This window comes from Eucyclogobius newberryi, unplaced genomic scaffold, assembly GCF_026437365.1.
Source record: "Eucyclogobius newberryi isolate DKJ021-1_F unplaced genomic scaffold, fEucNew1.0.hap1 SCAF_18, whole genome shotgun sequence".
Taxonomy (NCBI): Eukaryota; Metazoa; Chordata; class Actinopteri; order Gobiiformes; family Gobiidae; genus Eucyclogobius; species Eucyclogobius newberryi.
Genome location: NW_027315812.1, coordinates 8,618,899 through 8,640,685, shown reverse-complemented (window position 1 = coordinate 8,640,685; position 21,787 = coordinate 8,618,899). Strand labels below are relative to the sequence as shown.

The window sequence follows — 21,787 nt, the reverse complement described above, 5'->3', positions numbered from 1 at the left end:
CCCCCCCCCCCCCCCCCCCCCCTCCCCCCCCCCCCCCCCCCCCCCCCCCCCCCCCCCCCCCCCCCCCCCCCCCCCCCCCCCCCCCCCCCTCCCCCCCCCCCCCCCCCCCCCCCCCCCCCCCCCCCCCCCCCCCCCCCCCCCCCCCTACCGTTGTTGTTGTTGAGAGAGATAACATTTTATCAAGTGCAGCGGCGTTTACACATTTAATAAAACTCCATTGAAATACGTGTGTGTGGGAGTAAAATGGTCGTTATTGCAACTGTTGTTCTGTCGGTATCATCTATAACTGAAACGACTAAAACGACCTCAAAAAAGAGATCGAAAGGTGGTGTAATCTCCCAAACAAGAGTATAACGTGATCTTGTATCTCGTATATCAATGACATCACTGTGACTTCTCTGACCACGAGGAGGCGAGGACATTGGTACACATGACTGACTTCTTGTCCTTAAACGCCCCCAAAACCAGGCTGAAAACATTAGAGACTTCCTGTTTCTCATAACCTCATGTTAAACGTTGCTTCCTCTTGGACAGGACTCAGTGGGACATTTATCACTTCGTTATTGAAGATACTTTAGTACGGTTGGTATTAATGCTCTCACAAATATTTCTTACATGGTTTATTAACATGTTTTTGGTTGATTGACATTTCTAAGGTATTACAAGCCATCCACAAATGCTATTGTTTTAGCCCCTCATAAATTGTTTACATAGGAAGCGTAAACCGTATTTTCCGGACTATTATATTTATACTTATATACTTATACTCCAGAGCGACTTATTTTTGTCATTTTCACACTTACAACCACATTCCATACTCCAGTGGAACTTATACATGTTTTTTTCTTCACTATTATGCATTTTTGGCTGGTGCGACTTATACTACAGTGAACTACATTATACTCCAGTATCCAGAGTATAAAATGGAATAGAAAATACGGGTACAATTAAATTAAAATCAAGAACCTCCAAGCCAAATAGATTTAAATTGATCAAAAGTGCACAAAACTAAATAGTGTGAGTCAGGTTTAAAGATAATCTTGCTTTTGCAGTTACGGAGTCGTTCAAGCCCAGGCCACCTCGCCACAGCCGGTTTGATTAGTGACCGAAAGCCGGCCCACGTCCACGCCCATCGCCGTCAGTCCCTCTCGCAGCTGACCGACGGTGGCGCCGTCGAGCTCCCGTGTGCGGGACAGGATCCAGGCGAAGTCGACGTGGAACAAGTCGAAGTAGTCGGAGCAGGAGTAGACCAGCGAGTACGAGCTGTAGTCTGTGGACAGCACCATGTACGAGGCGTCCGGGAAACCTGCCAGAACGGGTCACACTTTTATTTGAGTGTTGAATGTTGTGTTTTTGCAGAATATTTTATGTATTGTGAGGTTTGACAACACGTTTTTATTATATTTTATTTTATTTACTTAAAATTCTGCCCATTTTCCCCCAGTTTGATCATTTTGTTGACCTGGTTGGACAGCAGGTTCCACCGCTGTTACCTAGCAACCAGACTGTAAACAGGGTCCAAAATCCGTCAAAATCACTCAATAGTTATGATTTGACTAGTAATAACACCCTTATTTTTTCAAACTGTCAGAATACTGTGTCTGTCGCTTGTCACTTCTTTTAAAAATCTACTTTATTTTTCTTTGACTGATGTAAAACTACCAAATATATTCAAATACTGGAAAATAGATATGTTTTGTGCCGTACTGTGGAATAATACAGCCAAAAGAACAACACTTCCATGGAAACGAGAAAGCCCACTCACGTAAAAAACAAACAAACATGCTTTTATTTGAGTATTTTTAGCTTTGGCTGTAAATAATGTACTATTTTGGAGCAATTTATGAACCAGCCGAGAAAGCAAAACCATCATTGCTTGAAGTATAGAAACAGCCGAAAATATGTATATTTTAAAATGTGCATTATGGAACTTTTCTTGTCTTGTCTCTTGTCTTCATGATGTAAAATGTGATGTATATTTTAAATTAACTTTTATTTAACCCATTGACATTGAGAACTCTTTTTCACGGGAGTGTCTGAAATGTGGAAAGAGTTTGTCATCGGTACCTTTGAAAAAGCTGACGGACAGAACGGCAGGTTTGGCCGGATCTTCTACTTTGGCCGTGCCTTCGATGGAGTTTATCTTTCCATTCGGCCTGTGAAGAACAATCAGTCATCAAGAGCGTGAACAAATATCATCAATCTATCTGCCAACACCGTTTGGACGTACAGGATTGGGCATTCAGCCGTCAAATGATGAATGTTTGGAGACTAAATGACAACCCAGAACAAACGAAAAAACAGGAAACATCATGTAATCTTTATAATCATGACTTGGATGGAAGATTATTGGTGTGAACTTGGACCAAACCAAGTCTACGTCAGGTGTGAACAGGGATTTAAGAGGTTAAAATTTAGATTCCACAGATGTCTCTCGTCGTCGGGCTCGAGTTGAGGTTTCGAGAAGTAGAAATGATCTCGAAATCTCAAAGAAAAATATCTGTGCGCGATAAACAAGAGAATAAAGCATGTTCTTACAGCAGTTCAGAGTTGTGAATCCGGACCGTTCCATCGGAGAGAAGGCTGTACTTGGCCTGGATGCATTTTCCTCGTTCAAACATCGCTGGAAGTTTCTCGATCTCGTACCACGTTCCCATGTACTGCGGACGACACGGGGTTATTTTAGGAGAGATGTCAAGCGTTCTGGAGCTAAACCAGAGTACGGACCAGGACCAGAGTTTAAAAGCTTTACCACAACTCAAACTAAACCAGGAAGACAACAGAACCAAGTCAGGAGAAATATAGACCATACCAAGTCTAAAACCGACCTAAATCAGGTCTAAACAAGGTCTAAACTAGGGTCTGAACCAGGACTAAACCAGGTCTAAAAAAGGGACTAAACCGGACTAAAACAGGTCTAAAAAATGTCTGAACGAGAGTCTGAACCAGGACTAAAACAGGTCTAAAAAATGTCTGAACGAGGGTCTGAACCAGGACTAAAACAGGTCTAAAAATGTCTGAACGAGGGTCTGAACGAGGACTAAACCAGGTCTAAACAAGGTCTGAACTAGGGTCTGAACTAGGACTAAACCAGGTCTAAAAAAGGGACTAAACCGGACTAAAACAGGTCTAAAAAAGGTCTAAACGAGGGTCTGAACCAGGACTAAACCAGGTCTAAAAAAGGGACTAAACCGGACTAAAACAGGTCTAAAAAATGTCTAAACGAGGGTCTGAACCAGGACTAAAACAGGTCTAAAAAATGTCTAAACGAGGGTCTGAACCAGGACTAAAACAGGTCTAAAAAATGTCTAAATGAGGGTCTGAACCAGGACTAAACCAGGTCTAAACAAGGTCTGAACTAGGGTCTGAACTAGGACTAAACCAGGTCTAAAAAAGGGACTAAACCGGACTAAAACAGGTCTAAAAAAAGGTCTAAACGAGGGTCTGAACCAGGACTAAACCAGGTCTAAACAAGGTCTGAACTAGGGTCTGAACCAGGACTAAACCAGGTCTAAAAAAGGTCTAAACGAGGGTCTGAACCAGGACCAGTTTTAGTCTCACAAGTTTAAATATTGGACTCTAAAAACACTAATAAAGTCACTCAGTAGTTTTACCTTTGTGACGTTGAAGTTTTCCTGGAGTGACGGCGTTGGACATTTACCTAAGTGGAAAGACTGGCCGTGAACGCACTCCGCCGCCACAAAAAGCACAAACGCCACCTGAACGGGCAAAAAAACAGGACAAATGAACACGAAACTGCACAACAAACTGGTAAAAGTCACGATTATTTGGCTAATCAATGTGAAGTAAAATGAAGTCTATTAAATCCAATACAGCCAAAAAAGTAAACCTAAAGTGCTTTTTATGTGACTGTTTATGCCACATCAACATTCAGAAAGTTGGATTTCCATGAAACTGGCCGCAGACAAACTTGATGGATGAGAGAAAATGAATTTGCTCGTTTGGTGTCAATAATTGTGCAAAAAAATCAAGCTAAATCGTGACGCTTCTTTCCACAACAATCGTAAACAAACACAACTTTTTCAAACGCCTCTAAAACAAGCTAATTGAAGTCGTTACCTTCAGAAGAGCCATGGTCAGTCGTGGTCAAAGAAAGTTGTCCGAAAATGACCTTGCGTCGCTGCTCACTGCGATGTTTACCTTTCTGCCGCCTGACCTTTGGAACCAAACGCAGACTCTTTTTGTACTTTTGAAGTTGGGAGAGGTTTTGTGGGCGTTTGATCGACAGTGATGGATGTTTTATTGACTTTGCGTTCTGTTTGTCCAGTGACCTTTGTCTGGAAACTGGCAAGTCATCGTTTGCTACGTGATTATGTTTTTTATTGTTTTTTTTGTGAATTATGTTCATATGCAAAAGTTTGAAAATATGACATACATGTTTTATAATCTAAAATTCAAGTATGATTTTTTAAAGACTTTACCAGTTCATCTTTGATCCCCGCTGACTGTCTTTGGTTTGTTTGTTTTTATTTATTATTATTACTATTATTATTTTGTTTGTTATTTGTTTGTTATTTGCCTAAATGTTCTCTAATTTGAATTTTTCCGCAGATTGATTTGTGATCAATAGAGGAATGAAAACGATTTCATTGTAGCACTTAAAGCTGCACTATGTAACTTTTAATCATAATAAACTCATAATCATTTAATCATGTTTTAATCAAGGTTCAAGGTTCACTCAAAATAAGTCATTTCAAAGTTTGTATTGTTTATGTTTGTGAAATAAATACAAAAAGCCAATTTTTCGTTTTTATGATTTTTTTAAAGAACAATTTAGAATAAAGTGTGTAAACTAATATTTACAAATGTTTAACGTTATTTACGAATCATGAACAAAAATAAAATGTCATAAACTATAAGGCAGATTTAAAAAGCATTTATGTTGGGTAATAAATGAATATTAACTAACTCTAACACTAGTAAATTATTATTAAATGATTGAAACACATTTTAAATGCTTTGAATCTGAAAAATAAATGACATTCAAATCCGACAATAATCAATATGAGGATAAAATGTTATAAAAATTGCCCTAATGTAACTGTTTTTGTGGAGGATCTGCCGCCTGTTTGTCTCCACGGAGACGTCAACGCTTGTGCAGAATGTTCCACACTGTAGCATTAAACTTATCAACGTCTCGCCTGATTTATCTGCAGGTGTTGTGCTGAGCGTAAGTATCTTTTACCACGACTCTCTCGTCGACGCCTCAAGTTGTGGCAAAACAAGATGTGATTTGTAAACGTGAAAAGAAAATTTCACTTAACTCTGTGTTTGTGTAGATTGTTACTGTTAGCGATTAGTGTAATAAACATTACTTAATTCTAAGGTTGTTTTGAATGCACCAAAAACAGTCAATGTGACATCTGTAGATGAGGGGAGGGCTTATCCCAATGAGATGCAAATGAGCACAATTGTCCTACCTTGTGACCAAGGTGAGGAATGTTTGAGCCCCGTTTTTTTCGAAAAAGGAAATCAGAGGGGTTTACATTCAAATGACCACAACTTATTCAAATATTATCAGATGTACATGAGTAAGACATCACTGGATAGCTTTGAATCTACACAGCCAAAAAGAACATCAGGACGTGTTCTCCTCTAGAAAAAAGAGTCAAGTGTCAGTTCAAGTCAAGTTTATTGTTTTCCATTGAGCTCAATTATATGAGAAATCCCCATATGTCAAATCAGAAGATGTGGATATAGAGGAGAGATATTGATGCAGTGAAAGCACAATAACACACAGGAGAGTAAAAAATGGTTCAAGGAACAAAGCTGAAGAAAGTCCCAATGAAAATGCAGCACATTTTGAGTAACACATTTTAATAGGGCTAATTACAAAATATAAATCACACTTTGACAAGTTGTAGAACACAAGTTATATAAAGAATACATGACATAAAAATAGCCTTAGCATTAAACATGGTTTAAAGGACAACAGGTACATATTCCATGTTGCAGCCTTCAAGTTGAAATGGCGTTGTCGGCAGGATTTTCTCCCGTCTCCAGAGCTCTTCGGAATTTCTCCCAGAAAAGCGCCTTATTTCTGAGGGCCTGGTTCCAGCTCAGATACGTGCGGCTCCTCACTAACTTCCTGATGCGGTAGAATGGGCTCAGCTGATTGGACGAGAGCTCCTCCAGAAACAACAGGATCAACACATCCTTCTTCTCATCAAACAGACGGAAGCTGTGAACATGAAAGTAAACTATAAACTCAGAACTCAATCTAGGCTAAGATCAAACCAGGTGATAATCTGATTTTAACACATTGAGGGAAGTAGGTGACGCCTCCAGACCAAGTTACTGGTCAGTCCGTGGAGAGGCGCCCCTGATCCAAGAACACATCTGAATGCACTGGGGTGAGTTCAGTACCTGGCCAGCTGAATCTCCCGTGAGCACCACTCGCTCTGCAGGTAGTGGCGGCTGATCACGCACAAGGTTTTCCTGCTGCTGTAGATGGCGTCTGTGATGTTCTCAATGATGGGTTTCCCTGACAATAAAACAAAACACCATTCAAATCCATTGAGTTCAAAGATTTATGTCTACAGAGTCACTCAAATAGGTGTTTATAGTTTGATTCCAGTTCCAGTCCATGTTCCGTGTTGTTACTTAGTTTGAATGTGGTTTGACTAGTGGTTTGCAGGCCTGTAGTCACAAATGTCTTATTATTTAACTGTACTAATAACCATGTAAATATGAAACAGTAAGGGTCCTAATAAAGACCCCTGTGGAATTCTGCAAGTCAAAGCCAAGGAAAAGTGCTATATTGACAATTCATTTGAACAGATACCTAGTTGAAAGTCACGATGATGCAGACACAGCTTCCAGCCCTGACGATCCTCCAGTTCAGGCACTAACTCTTCATAAACCCATTCTTCATCATGAACATTGTAGGACACAAATGCATCGTAGACGTGAGGACATCCCTGTCTCCTCTTTTTACTATCGTAGAGAAAAGCCTGCAGCAGATAAAAGCCGTAGACCAGCTGCCAGCGCATAAAGTGGCAGATGAAGGATGAAAGGAGAGTGAGCAGGACCAAAGCAGAGCTGGACACGAAGCAGAAGAAGCTGATGTCCTCCCAACACGACTGCACTTTAAAGTCGAGAAGAAAGTGTCCGTCAAGAGATGAAGGAGAAGAACATTTGTACTGAAAAGCATGGACCACTTGAACCTGCTTGTTGTTGATCGCCCACATAATGAAGCCTGCATTCGAGCAGTCGCATGCAAATGGATTTCCTCTTAAATCGAGGAATTTCAGTGAAGGCAACGCCTCAAAAACGGTCTCATTTATGGTTCTTAGCTTATTGTTTTTTAAAATCAGTTTTTCCAGTTTGGTTAGATTGGCTCTGGAGAAAAAAGTCAAGTTTTGAATGTTATTGTCTGACATGTCTAGAAATTGTAATTCTGAAATTGGTTTGAAAAGCTCAGGGTTTGGACTAAACCCGGCACAGTTGGTAATTTGAAGTTTTTGTAAATGTGGAGTTTCCAAAAATACATCAGAAGGCGTGAAACAGCAAACTGTGTCCAGTGAAAACACCTTTAAATGTTTCACGTTGTAAAGATTATACAGAGCTTGATCAACACAGACGTTTCTGTCGACATTGATGGTTAACTCTTGAAGCGACGAAATGTTAAGAATCGTTGGATTTGAAACCACGGTTTCTTTGTTACTTGTGATGAACACATCAAGACGTTCCAGATGTTCCAAACCTGAAAGAACACCCCCACTTTGGTAATTTTGTGAAAAAGTCAATTGTTTTAGATTCAAAAGTCCCTTAAACGCACCATTTTCTACATTAGTTGCTGATTTGGATTTTATATTTAAATCTTTAAGAGAAAACATTTTATGGAAAGTAGTTTTGTGAATTAGACCCAGATTGTTTTCTCTCGCATTAAAAACAAGCAAATTGGGCAAACTAGTGCCAAAGGTATCATCAAATGTAGAAAAAAGATTATTTTCAAGAGAAAGTACTTTTAAATTCCTAAGATCCTTCAATAAACAATTTTCTAAAGTTGAAATTCTATTGTAACTAAGATTAAGTTCTGTTAACATTGGCAAATTTGAAAAATCTGAACACTGAAGTGTTTTTATCTGGTTGGACTCAAAGGACAGATGTGTGATGGAGGACATGTTCCTGATGGCCCTGGGGATTCGGGATAAAACATTGGAGTTTATGTTGAGCCTCGTGAGTCTCGTCAACATTCGGAGGGAGAACTCTGATAACTCACTTATTGCATTTGAGTAAAACACCAGTTCAGTGAGATTAGAACAGGATCGTAGGAAAGAGGTGTATATTATAGATATCTTTCTATAACCTATTTGCAACTTTTTTAAGGATGGAATACTACACGCTGCATCAAACACACTTTGGTCGAATGAAGGACCAAATGCGTTGAGCTCGAGAAACTCCACTGAATCAACACTTTGTAAAATGGTCACATACTTTTCTGTTGTCAAACTGGTTAAATCCAAGGTTAAACGCTTCAAACTTTTCAGAACAGTTTTATCAGGTACATCCCATTCAAATGCATTCCCTTTGCCTATTAAAATAAGATGTTCTAAATGAGGCAAAGCGTCTGTGTGAACACTAAACTTTATTAGTTTGTAAAATTGCAATTGCAGCTTCATAAGGTTCATGAGAGGGAACGGAAGAAGATCTGCTTCAAATGAAACTGCTTTTTTAATGATAAAAATCCTTATAGATGGAGTGTGTGAAATTATATCATTGATATCCACTGGGTTTTCACTATTTATTATTTTCAGTTCCTGTAGTGATTTCAAAGGCTCAAACGCAAACTTTGAAACGTTTCTTACCAATGTGCCACTCAAATCAAGAATTAACAAATTGGACAGTCCCTTAAAAGTGTTGTCAGTCAAGTTTTCAAGAGAGTTTGTTTTAATTGCTAACTCAGTTAAAGCTGACAGATCTGAAAAAGCTTCATCTTCTGTGGATGAAATATTGTAACCCTTTATTACTAAAGTCTTAAGTTGTGTGAATCCTCTCAGATCTGTCTTTCTGATCGTCTCAATGTGGTTTGACCTCAGATATATCAGAGTAGCACTTTTGGGAATGTCAGAAGGAAATGTGGTTAGTCGATTGTTTTCACATGTAATAAGTGTTTGATCATAGAAGTCAGCTGTACAGTTCTTTAAAGAGTAAAAGAGTGATGGAGGAGGCAGAAGCAGGACAAGCAGAAGTGAAGGAAGAGACATTCTGAACCAGGCTCCTGTAAAACACACACAAGAGTCGTTTGTAGCTGTTGTATTTAAACTCACGGCACATTCACAAAGATATATATAGTATTTGATCAGTTCTGATTGACGTGTTGGACGTTTGTCTTTGATCCGTCTCTCTTCACTGCCTCCTGGTGCTTGGGCACATATTCTCACTGTCACAGTACAAATACATTCTTGTTTCTTAATAAACACTCAAAGACTCGGCTCACTTCTGCTCTGAACAGATGTGTTTAGCTTTAAAGACAGAAAACATCCCCCAAAACATCATTTTGTACGTTCGTTGTGTTCCACTTGTCGTTGAGCGCCAAATAAATGAAATGCCACTTCCTGTTTCGTAAACAAGAACTAGTAAACCAGCAGAAGAACTAACAATATGATGAAACATGTTGGGCTTTGCCTCTAGAATGGACCATAATCTCTGCTACTTGGATACTTGAAAACAATATAATATAATCATTTGAAAAGGCTTAACAAAGATAGACCTGGTCACTCACCGCTGCTGCTCGACTCCAATGAAGAGGAACTGAAAGTGTTTTGAGTGATCTTGAGACAAACTCAACAGGAATTAGTTCAAATGAGAAGTTCAAAGCTTAAAATACATTCGAGACACAGTCATTCGTACAGACCACAGCCCTAAACGCAGTCCTTAAAAACAAGTGCTAGTGAAGGCCAACTACAGTAACGTTATGTACTGTACTTTGAGTCTTAAAAGATGAAATATTGAGGCAGTGTTGCAGAACAAGAGAACTAAATAGGTCGATATACTATTTTACACATCGACAACAGAATCCATAGCAGCCTCTGAAAAGTCGATCCCGTGTGATTTGTGATTTGTGGAAATCAAGTCTTTCCACTGTGTACACGACCAGGCATTAGCGGGACGGCAGCGCGTTGGACCACCAGCCAAGAAGAAGCCAGCACAAACTCACTCTGTCCCAAATAGGAATCCTGGACCAAAGACAAGAATGTGTTACCACTCACCGCCTTCCCCGGCTTTTACCTGCACCATATAAAGAGTCTGTTGTCCTCTGAGGCTCCTGAACCCGGCAACAGCAGCTAGAACCTAAAGAAATTCACTCTTTTCCTCCTTGAATGTAGACTCAAGGTCGTCGTGTTAAACAGGTGGTCTGCTGTTGCCGCCGTTGCTTCTTATCGTTGGTGGATCACATTCCTGGCATTGGTGACCTCCACAGGTGCTGCTCGTTTCACCCACACAAAAGTGGCCCACATCCTCCACCTGGACGGCCGCAGAGAGGGCCGCGCTCCAGGGATGCTCAGGGATTGATTTAGTTCAACCTTTTCCTCCACAGCGAGTACATTTACACCAGAAAACTAGAATAATCAGACAAAATCTGTTATAACTGTTGTATTTTTAAGACAGTTAACGCTTTCGATCTTTAACGTTTTCCTCTTTAGTTTTGGTCTTATGCTACATTTGTTTGCCTTTTTATTGCATTAGACACAAATCTGATTATTCACCTTAGATGGAACTGTTTACCTGACCATCGCAGAAAAAGCCAAGTCACCTGGACACGGTTTTTAAATCAAGACGTTTGGACTTCCATCCAAACGTCATTTTCAATCTGAAGGGCTAGACTTTATACTGAATTGAATGAATAAAGTCGAGCTTCTCAGACCAGCGCCTTCAGATCGAAAATAAAAGTCGAAACGTCTTAATTTGACAACATTAGATGATTACCATTGAAACTTTTCCCACGATGTGTGAACGAGGATCACACCGACTCGTTCACATGACATTTCAATAGTCTGATAACTGTAGAAATGAGATAACGCTCAGACCTTTGGTGCCTGAACATATGGAGGACGGCAGCAGGGTAAATGCTTTCTCTGCTTCCCTCTCGAGTGTGGACTGATTTGGAGAAGGAAACGCTCGCCACGAACACCTAAGAATACGCTTCAAACTGAACTGAAACTTAACGCGCTGGTTCCTCAACATTGAGTCCATGAACATTGACCGCGCCTTTAAATATCGTCCTGTTGCCATGTTCTGCTTTTATCTCGGTGTAAATGTCAATCATTGTGTCCTTTTTCGACTCCGGTCTCCCTCGTAAAACAGACTTCAATCTCAATGGGTTCTTTCATGGGAAACCCGCTGCGTGAGTGGTTTTCGCTTGAAGCCCGTTTCCCCCTAAACAATGCACAGATTCCCTTATTCTTTCCCCTGACATCACGCTAAAGCCACGCCCAATTGCGCAATGTAGAAATTTCAATGTAAAATCTCACTCGGTGCCAGCCCACAATCTGATATTGTTGTCTTCTTCTTCTTCTTTGGTGTTTTATGGCGTTTGGTATCCAAGCGTTACATTAGTTGTAGTTGTACAGCTCTTCAGACTTCACTCTTCAGACTTCATTCTTCAGACTTCACTCTTCAGACTTCACTCTTCAGACTTCACTCTTCAGACTTCACTCTTCAGACTTCACTCTTCAGACTTCACTCTTTAGACTTCACTCTTTAGACTTCACTCTTTAGACTTCATTCTTCAGACTTCACTCTTTAGACTTCACTCTTTAGACTTCACTCTTCAGACTTCATTCTTCAGACTTCACTCTTTAGACTTCACTCTTTAGACTTCATTCTTCAGACTTCATTCTTCAGACTTCATTCTTTAGACTTCACTCTTTAGACTTCACTCTTTAGACTTCATTCTTCAGACTTCATTCTTCAGACTTCACTCTTTAGACTTCACTCTTTAGACTTCACTCTTCAGACTTCATTCTTCAGACTTCATTCTTCAGACTTCATTCTTCAGACTTCACTCTTTAGACTTCACTCTTTAGACTTCATTCTTCAGACTTCGTTCTTCAGACTTCACTCTTTAGACTTCACTCTTTAGACTTCACTCTTTAGACTTCATTCTTCAGACTTCATTCTTCAGACTTCACTCTTTAGACTTCACTCTTTAGACTTCACTCTTTAGACTTCATTCTTCAGACTTCATTCTTCAGACTTCATTCTTCAGACTTCACTCTTTAGACTTCACTCTTTAGACTTCACTCTTTAGACTTCATTCTTCAGACTTCATTCTTCAGACTTCACTCTTTAGACTTCACTCTTTAGACTTCATTCTTCAGACTTCATTCTTCAGACTTCACTCTTTAGACTTCACTCTTTAGACTTCACTCTTTAGACTTCATTCTTCAGACTTCATTCTTCAGACTTCACTCTTTAGACTTCACTCTTTAGACTTCACTCTTCAGACTTCATTCTTCAGACTTCACTCTTTAGACTTCATTCTTCAGACTTCATTCTTCAGACTTCATTCTTCAGACTTCATTCTTCAGACTTCATTCTTCAGACTTCACTCTTCAGACTTCACTCTTTAGACTTCACTCTTCAGACTTCATTCTTCAGACTTCATTCTTCAGACTTCATTCTTCAGACTTCATTCTTCAGACTTCACTCTTCAGACTTCACTCTTTAGACTTCACTCTTTAGACTTCACTCTTTAGACTTCATTCTTCAGACTTCATTCTTCAGACTTCACTCTTTAGACTTCACTCTTTAGACTTCATTCTTCAGACTTCATTCTTCAGACTTCACTCTTTAGACTTCACTCTTTAGACTTCATTCTTCAGACTTCATTCTTCAGACTTTATTCTTCAGACTTCATTCTTCAGACTTCACTCTTTAGACTTCACTCTTTAGACTTCATTCTTCAGACTTCATTCTTCAGACTTCACTCTTTAGACTTCACTCTTTAGACTTCATTCTTCAGACTTCATTCTTCAGACTTCACTCTTTAGACTTCACTCTTTAGACTTCATTCTTCAGACTTTATTCTTCAGACTTTATTCTTCAGACTTCATTCTTCAGACTTCACTCTTTAGACTTCACTCTTTAGACTTCATTCTTCAGACTTCATTCTTCAGACTTCACTCTTTAGACTTCACTCTTTAGACTTCATTCTTCAGACTTCATTCTTCAGACTTCATTCTTCAGACTTTATTCTTCAGACTTCATTCTTCAGACTTCACTCTTTAGACTTCACTCTTTAGACTTCATTCTTCAGACTTCATTCTTCAGACTTCATTCTTCAGACTTCACTCTTTAGACTTCACTCTTCAGACTTCATTCTTCAGACTTCACTCTTTAGACTTCACTCTTTAGACTTCATTCTTCAGACTTCATTCTTCAGACTTCATTCTTTAGACTTCACTCTTTAGACTTCACTCTTTAGACTTCATTCTTCAGACTTCATTCTTCAGACTTCACTCTTTAGACTTCATTCTTCAGACTTCATTCTTCAGACTTCACTCTTTAGACTTCACTCTTTAGACTTCATTCTTCAGACTTCATTCTTCAGACTTCACTCTTTAGACTTCACTCTTTAGACTTCATTCTTCAGACTTCATTCTTCAGACTTTATTCTTCAGACTTCATTCTTCAGACTTCACTCTTTAGACTTCACTCTTTAGACTTCATTCTTCAGACTTCATTCTTCAGACTTCACTCTTTAGACTTCACTCTTTAGACTTCATTCTTCAGACTTCATTCTTCAGACTTCATTCTTCAGACTTCATTCTTCAGACTTCACTCTTTAGACTTCACTCTTTAGACTTCATTCTTCAGACTTCATTCTTCAGACTTCACTCTTTAGACTTCACTCTTTAGACTTCATTCTTCAGACTTCATTCTTCAGACTTCACTCTTTAGACTTCACTCTTCAGACTTCATTCTTCAGACTTCACTCTTCAGACTTCACTCTTTAGACTTCATTCTTCAGACTTCACTCTTTAGACTTCACTCTTCAGACTTCACTCTTTAGACTTCATTCTTCAGACTTCACTCTTCAGACTTCACTCTTTAGACTTCACTCTTTAGACTTCATTCTTCAGACTTTACTCTTCACTCTTCAGACTTCACTCTTCAGACTTCACTCTTTAGACTTCACTCTTTAGACTTCACTCTTTAGACTTCACTCTTCAGACTTCACTCTTTAGACTTCATTCTTCACTCTTTAGATTTCATTCTTTAGACTCCGAGGCTGCCTGTTGCCTGTTCATCTGTGTTCGAGATGTCTGTCCTCGTGCACACATTTTGCTTAGCTTCGGGAATCTGTCCATTCAAAAGTGAGTCCAAGGTGAAGCTTCATCGCTCAATATTCCCGGGTCTAATTAATATTCATATTTGTAATTAAATAATGAGATCGGTGGTGGATTTTGAGATGCGTTTGCTCTTCGGTAGCTCTGCAAACCAGAGCAGATGTTCCACCACACTAGTCACACGCCTCAGCAGACGTTCTACCACACTGGTCACACGCCTCAGTAGACGTTCTACCACACTGGTCACACGCCTCAGCATATGTTCTACCACTCTGGTCACACGCCTCAGCAGATGTTCCACCACACTGGTCACACGCCTCAGCAGATGTTCCACCACACTGGTCACACGCCTCAGCAGATGTTCCACCACACTGGTCACATGCCTCAGCAGACGTTCTACCACACTGGGCACACGCCTCAGCAGACGTTCTACCACACTGGTCACATGTCTCAGCAGACGTTCTACCACACTGGTCACACGCCTCAGCAGACGTTCTATCACACTGGTCACACGCCTCAGCAGACGTTCTACCACACTGGTCACACGCCTCAGCAGACGTTCTATCACACTGGTCACACGCCTCAGCAGACGTTCTACCACACTAGTCACACGCCTCAGCAGACGTTCTATCACACTGGTCACACGCCTCAGCAGACGTTCTACCACACTGGTCACATACTGTTTCCCCTCCTTCATTAAAGGTCAATGCGATTCCTTTGAAATTTTCAACGTATTTTAATTCAAATATTATTGGTGTCGATATCGGATCAATAGCGTGATACTTACCTTAGTATCAGGTCAAAACAATAGCCATTAATATCACACATTTTTAATATGAGAGCCCCTGGTGGCGGTTCGTAACGCGTAGCAGTTTCTCATATGAAAAGCTTTTGTTACTTACGGATACAGCAGGAAAATTCTTTCACTTTTATTCACTCGGTTATAGTGATATCAAAAAGTGCATCTCTTAATGAGAAGAAGAAGTTGTTAGTGAAGCTAATTAAGCCCCTGTTAAATCTTAAAGCAGCTGGATAAGGTGTGCGCGCTAACGTAGCAGTGGTTAAAGAGTGGAGTGCTAGAAATGAATGAGTAAAAGAGTAACGGGGCGTAAACTGAGCCCTGAGGGACACAACAGAACAGTTCAATGTGTTTGCTCTGGACTAGATGATGATGTGGGTCGCAGTGTTGTACCTGAACGCATTCATTGAACGAAAGTTCATGAACGCGTTCATAATTTTGGTAAACGTGAACTGAATGAACGGTTTTACTGTTGAAGAACGAAACTGTGAACGCGTTCATTCTGGTGTCTTTGAACGGCAAAATTCGTTCTTTTTATTTTCGTTCAATAAAGTGTCAGATTTCTAGAGACTTCCGGGCGAAAAACACCGTTATGTTGCCCAAAAAGAGCCAATGTCTGGCAAGTGTGAGAGCTCCAGTTGTAGAGGCGATAAATCGCGGAGACAGAGATTTCGCGTGTCGCACCGCACTGCGCATGCGCATCAAAACAAAAAGCAGCATTGACGCGAGAGCGTCAACGTGTGTCAACAGAGCAGCAGGAGTCTGTCCCTTCAATGTGAATGTAAATCCTGGGTAAGGATTCAAAATTGGATATGAAGATGAAATCTGACACATATTTTCAGCAATAAACTAATAAAATAATTGCTGCCTGTGATTGTATTTGGGCTGTGGAAATAACTTAAAACAATTATTGCATAATATTGAAAAAAAGAACTGAACTAGTTCATTTTTTGGAGCTGTGAACTGAGTTCAAAAATTTGAATAATGAACTATGAACTGAACTAGTTAATTTTAAAATGTATGAACTATGAACTGAACTAGTTCATGTAGAAAGTGAACTTTCCCAACACTGGTGGGTCGGATTTGGCTCGTTTCACTAACTTATTCTTATCAAGGCTTTTTACATGAAACATCAGGAAGGGCATCTGACACAAAAGTGACACAATCAGGACAGAAATCACTAATTATATCAGGTTGAAAAGTACCTTTAAATTTCCTGTCATGCCGGTTCAAAAGGTGGGTTCAAATCCCACCTTGGACTGAACTCAACTGTCAACACTTACTCCAGATCTGAGGATCTGTGGTCCAGAGGAGAAGACCAAGGGCTTTGAATGCATGTGCTGCTCTCAGGTTGTAGGTTCTAATCTGCATGTTTCACTCTCTATTTAACATTATGAATAACATTTGGAAAAGCACAAACTCATGAATGTAAAATGCTGTTGTCTGTGATGTGCATCTCAGTGTTCTGTGGCTCAGGAAGTTGAGTGCTGGTATTGGAGTGAGAGACCTGTGACCCTGAGGTTTCAGGTTCAGACCAGGGGAGTCTCTCTTCAGAGGTTGTGTGTTTCAATCTCTGTCAAGCTTGTAACTCACTGAAACTTTATTAAAAATAAACTTTTGAAAAGCACAAACTCTGTTTGAAAAATGAATTTACATATCTGAAGCTAGTGGCTCAGGAGGTTGAGCACTGGTTTTGGAGTGACAGACCTGTGACTGTGAGGTTTCTGGTTCAATTCTTGCCCCTAAACTGAACAACTTTCTCTCAGGCCTGACTCTCTGACTTCATCTAAAACTCTTGTATGCATGTGTATGTATGAATCTGTGGTCTGGAGGGTAAGACCAGGGACTTTAGATGCATGTATTCTTCTGAGGTTGTAGGTTCAAATCCTCACATTGACTCCTGTTTTACTCTCTATGAAGCTTGTGACTCACAAAATCTTTATGATCCCAAAGTCATGAAGTCCATGCTTTTGGACAATGTGCTTCATGAGTATCCTGTGAGTAACAGGGCTTGGACGGGACGGGACAGTGGCAAAGTGGGAGTTGAACCAGTGACCATTTGGTAAAGTGGGAGTTGAACCAGTGACCATTTGGTAGAGCTGGACTCTGTGTTGTGGCTGCTCTCCCTGCTCCTCCACAAGGCCCCTGACCTGCCATGTATGTCTTTGTCTCAAACATCTAAACTCTCACACTTTAACAATTGGTCCAGCATGAACGTGACCCAGAACAATCTAAAATTCTCCAGACGTGAGTGGCAGAGTGGCTGGAGACTGAACACTTTTAAACCTCCTGCTCCAGAGTCTTTGGTCATCAATTGTTTATTATTTTTTTTTTAGTCTAGACCTCCCTGAGCGGGAGTCGAACCAGCAACATTTAAACAAGGGTAATGACATACTGTGCCCTCTACCGCCTTTGCCACATGTCTGTCTGTCAAAAAGGTATGTAACTCTTTTTGTGGAGGATCTGCCGCCTGCTCGTCTCCATGGCGATGTCGTGGCTTCTGCAGAATGTTCCTCACTGTGGCATTAAACGTCTCAGCCTTGCATTGATTTATCTGCAGGTGTCTCTTAGCGGTAGAAACACAGCGAAACATGCATTTTCTCACCGCCCCGCAGACCTGACGCGGCTCGGTGGCGTCGCCTCTTCGTCTCCGTGGCGACGGTCCGAGTGTGTGTGCGAATCACTCAGAACGCCGCGAAAACCGTTCACGAAAAGAACAAACTTTATTCCACAAAGCATCTTTCTCTTTACACAATCTTCACTTTTCATTTGGTCTTTTTTTATGAAACACGACATAATTTACACACAAATGTTGAAAAAAACAAATCTTCAAACACAATGTACAAAACACAGACAACGAGAAGAGCAAAACATTCTTTTACATTCTTAAACTGGATTCGTATGTGCTGCGGCAGCTTAAATAAGTCTGGAATTAAATTAAATACAAAGCGGCGGAAACGTGAAAGGAAACGTACAGTGCATCGGGCGACTTGAACGCACAGAACTTTATTTAGACGGGGGAGGGACGGAACAAAACATAAACCTAGAAAAATATCAACTTTATGTAAAAATATCGATCTTTTGTTCTTTTTGGACCCATGTTTCCAGTATTAAAAGTTATCGTGATTATTCTGTGTCGTGTTGGTATTTTCCACTATATTTACAACTTTTTTTGTATTTCATGGTTTACAAGGACAAAGTTTTATTGAGTAGAAAATGAGTACCGTATTTTCCGGACTATAAGTTGCACCTTTTTTCATATTTTTGGCCGGGGTGCGACTTATACTTGTATTTATTCTTATACACTTATACTCCAGAGCGACTTATATGTGATATTATGTGTTATTTTCACACTTGCAACCGCATTTCATACTCCAGTGCGACTTATGTATGTTTTTTTCTTCTCTATTATGGGCTGGTGCGACTTATACTCTGGAAAATATGGTAATTGCAAAGAGGTCATAAAATGTCTTTGAAAATGTCTTTACGGGTGAGTTCGGACTTAAAACTGGACTAAACCAAGGCCTAAATAATGTCAACGTTTCGACCTCTGAAAGTCCCAACACGCGTCTCCGTGGCGACAAACGCAAACATACAAAAGGAGCTTGAAGCCAAACGGTCTTGTCTTTGTCCATTCAGCCTTTGGAATCGTCCGGCAGTGTTTTTGTTCCACTTTTTCGGAGGTTTTTCGATGACCGGACAATTGTGCCGCTACGTGTTTTTTTTTTTTACAATATGTGCCGCATCTAGTGAACAAAAAGGCTTGAAATTTACTTAAAAATCTGATGAAAATGACACTCTATGAACTGTGTATAAAGATGGCTACGATGCCTTTAGCTACGTCCAAACACAAACAGTTTTTTGCCGTCGTCTCTGCGATGTTGTAGTGCAAACGTTCGATACACACGTGGAAATCCTTTAAAAAACGTGCTAAAAGTTGATTAAATTGATGTTTTGCTTGATGTAGATTGACAAAACGCGCTGGACTTTCATGTTCACAACGCCGTTAAACTCAGAACATCAGTTAATCATTATTTAACCCTGCGATTTGTCATTTTTTGCAAAAGACTGTATTTCCTGTATTCCTGTATTCTACTCTTTTATTACAAAGGAAGAGAAGAGGATTTCAAGAACTTCTGTACATAATGAAATAGATCTAATGGTCATTTTAGTGGTCAAACTATTATTTCTGTTGTAAATTGAGACTTTTTAAATCAAATAAAGGTTGAAATATGATGACATAAGGCGTCTATAAAGAGAATATTTACAAATGAAGCGTATTATTGATTAAAATCTTCAATTGTTTATTCATTTTTGCCATTTTCATTTAATAATGTCACTGTCTTTGCTATAAAAAGGTAATTTTGTCTGCGTTTTAGAGTCCAAATAACGATGATCAAATACGACAATGATTAGTGTATTTTCTGGACTATAAGTTGCACCTTTTTTCATAGTTTTGGCCTGGGTGCGACTTATACTTATATTTATACTTATATACTTATACTCCGGAGCGACTTATATGTGATATTTGTTATTTTCACACTTGCAACTGCATTTCATACTCCAGTGCAACTTATATATGTTTTTTTCTTCTCTATTATGCATTTTTTGGCTGGTGCGACTTATACTCCAGTGCGACTTATAGTCCAGAAAATACGGTATTCCTTACAGTCGAATAGTCCTGATTAACCCGAGCATAAAGCAAAGTAGCATCTTTGTATACAGTCTGCCCTGAATGAAATAAATTACATTATATTTATTACATCTAGCACCTTTTTGTGAAAATGTTGGCTTTGGTGTCGTCATGGCAACGTGTAACGAGACCAGTCTTTGTTAGAGAGGTTGAAATAAATAAAACATTCATCTTTGAACAGTAACCTCCACCTTTGGCCGTAGTTTTCCGTTTGCTTGCGCGCTGTAGTGTGCGTGCTCTGGCACCAGGGGGCGCCTCAGTGGTGTCTAATGGCTCTTGTGCGTCTCCACACACAGCACTATGTATTGGTTGGAGCAGCTCCGCGTCTGCTGTCCGAGCAGGCGTCCCGAGGAGAGGCTGGAGGACTGTCCCGTCACGGACACGTGGTCGGCGCCCCAGTTCTCGCAGTGTCTGTCCGAGATGCGGTGCCCCCTGCTGGTCGAGCCGTGCCATACATGCTTCTGAGGCCTGGAGAACGAACACAAAGACGTCAACTATTTGAAAGGAATTGTACTTCTTGGAGTATTTTGCGACTGCATACTTTTACTACTGAAGTCATTTTTAGTTTGACGTACACAAACTTGCGTAAATGATGTAAATGATTGTTCTTCTCAATTGAGTAAATCTACTACTATAAACTTAAAGGGCCCCCTACAGGTCGGTCGACTCATTGAACTAAAATACAGTAAAGACAAATATATTTAAAATCTAGTTAAAGGTGACATGGACGATTTTTTGGCCCAAATCTTCTCTCTCAAATCGGCAAAAAATTGTCCATTACGTCTTTAAAAATTATTTTAAAAAATTAGGTTTATAATTTTACTTCCTGTTTGTAATTTATGACATCACACTGGAAAATTACCCAGCAACCACTGGGCCAAAACTCATCTAATGTCAATTTTATTTTATTTTTTTTTAAAAATAAAAATAAATGAAAGCAACTTTAATGTTTAGAGGGTCAAAAAAAAATCTTTGTTCAGTGTAAATTATGCCTAAACTTTGACTGGAAAGATTGTCCCTGGTGTGATTTCACTTCCTGTCATTTTCTACAGATTTTTCAACTTTTCTCCACAAATACGTTCTTGATTGGTGTAAAACTATAATTTATATGTACAACAGATATAAATACACCTAATAAAGTCCAAATTAGAAAATCATCTCCTGTCATACGCACTTTAATCCCTATTCGGACGGGATTTGTTTTCTGGGTATTTTTGTATGCATAAAAAAGACAGTTAATTGATTAATCGACATTATGGACTTACTTTGTTTAGTAAAATGCTAAGAATCAATTGTTATCCCGAGAAAAATAATCCGTATTCTGTTTAAGAACCCACACTTTAGTTTAAAATACTCCTTTCATGATTATCACAGGGAAAAGCTTGTTTATGTATCGATATAAGTAGATGCAGTATATAAATAGCAATATTATGTGTATAGTAACACCCGGTCTTACCAGAAGGGATCAGCTAAAACGTCCCGGCCGTCGAAAGAGTAGATGGGTATCCTGGTGTCGATCGGAGCCCCAGAGCCGTTGAACATGGACCTCCAACTTGTGAATAAAACGTCCCCCTGAAACGAACAGTCACACATATCAGACCGTTCTCAGCCCCCGCCTCTGATCACATGACCTGCACGTGAGTGACGTTTGCCCCTCTGTTCTTGAGAGCGGTCAGTACCAGTGTCGACGGGGCAGTGGCGTCTTACCCTGAGGTTGGTGACGGGCAGACTGTCCCTGTGCCCCGGGTAGACCACATGCAGCAGGTCCTGGCGGTGCGAGGACATGAAGGCCCTGTAGTTCGGGGAGAGGCCCATGGCTTTGGCCTGTTCGTAGCACATTCGATCGGCCGAGTCCAGGCCCGGTATCAGACCCGAGTGAGGCTGGTTCAGGGCCACCAGCGTCAACTGAGGGCCAACAGAGCAGTGTTTTCAAATAACTGGGAAAAACTCGTACAGTTTTACTTAAACCAAGTTGTA

General features: G+C 40.1%; 3 protein-coding genes across 3 annotated transcripts in view; all 3 read right to left on the bottom strand.

Annotated features, from left to right (window-relative positions):
• Nucleotides 1–1,011: 1,011 nt before the first annotated feature.
• Nucleotides 1,012–4,178, bottom strand: LOC140364362 (apolipoprotein D-like). The gene is made up of 5 exons (XM_072450457.1): nt 4,081–4,178; nt 3,615–3,719; nt 2,539–2,660; nt 2,068–2,156; nt 1,012–1,306 (listed from the first exon to the last, which is right to left on the bottom strand). The coding sequence occupies exons 1-5, from the start codon at nt 4,093–4,095 to the stop codon at nt 1,065–1,067; spliced, it is 573 nt and encodes a 190-aa protein (XP_072306558.1). The 5' UTR covers nt 4,096–4,178; the 3' UTR covers nt 1,012–1,064.
• Nucleotides 4,179–5,857: 1,679 nt separating this feature from the next.
• LOC140364360 (uncharacterized) lies at nt 5,858–9,247 on the bottom strand. The gene is made up of 3 exons (XM_072450455.1): nt 6,806–9,247; nt 6,388–6,505; nt 5,858–6,202 (listed from the first exon to the last, which is right to left on the bottom strand). Exons 1-3 carry the CDS (start codon nt 9,228–9,230, stop codon nt 5,980–5,982), a joined length of 2,766 nt encoding a protein of 921 aa, XP_072306556.1. The 5' UTR covers nt 9,231–9,247; the 3' UTR covers nt 5,858–5,979.
• An 8,574-nt stretch (nt 9,248–17,821) lies between these two features.
• The window catches only part of LOC140364937 (uncharacterized), a 143,803-nt gene continuing 139,837 nt past the window's right edge, over nt 17,822–21,787 (bottom strand). The window contains exons 43-45 of the mRNA XM_072451316.1: nt 21,518–21,715; nt 21,267–21,382; nt 17,822–20,278 (exon numbers count right to left, since the gene is read on the bottom strand). Of these exons, the coding sequence (XP_072307417.1) occupies nt 20,077–20,278; nt 21,267–21,382; nt 21,518–21,715 (516 nt within the window). The 3' untranslated portion in view covers nt 17,822–20,076. The remainder of the gene's footprint in view (nt 20,279–21,266; nt 21,383–21,517; nt 21,716–21,787) is intronic.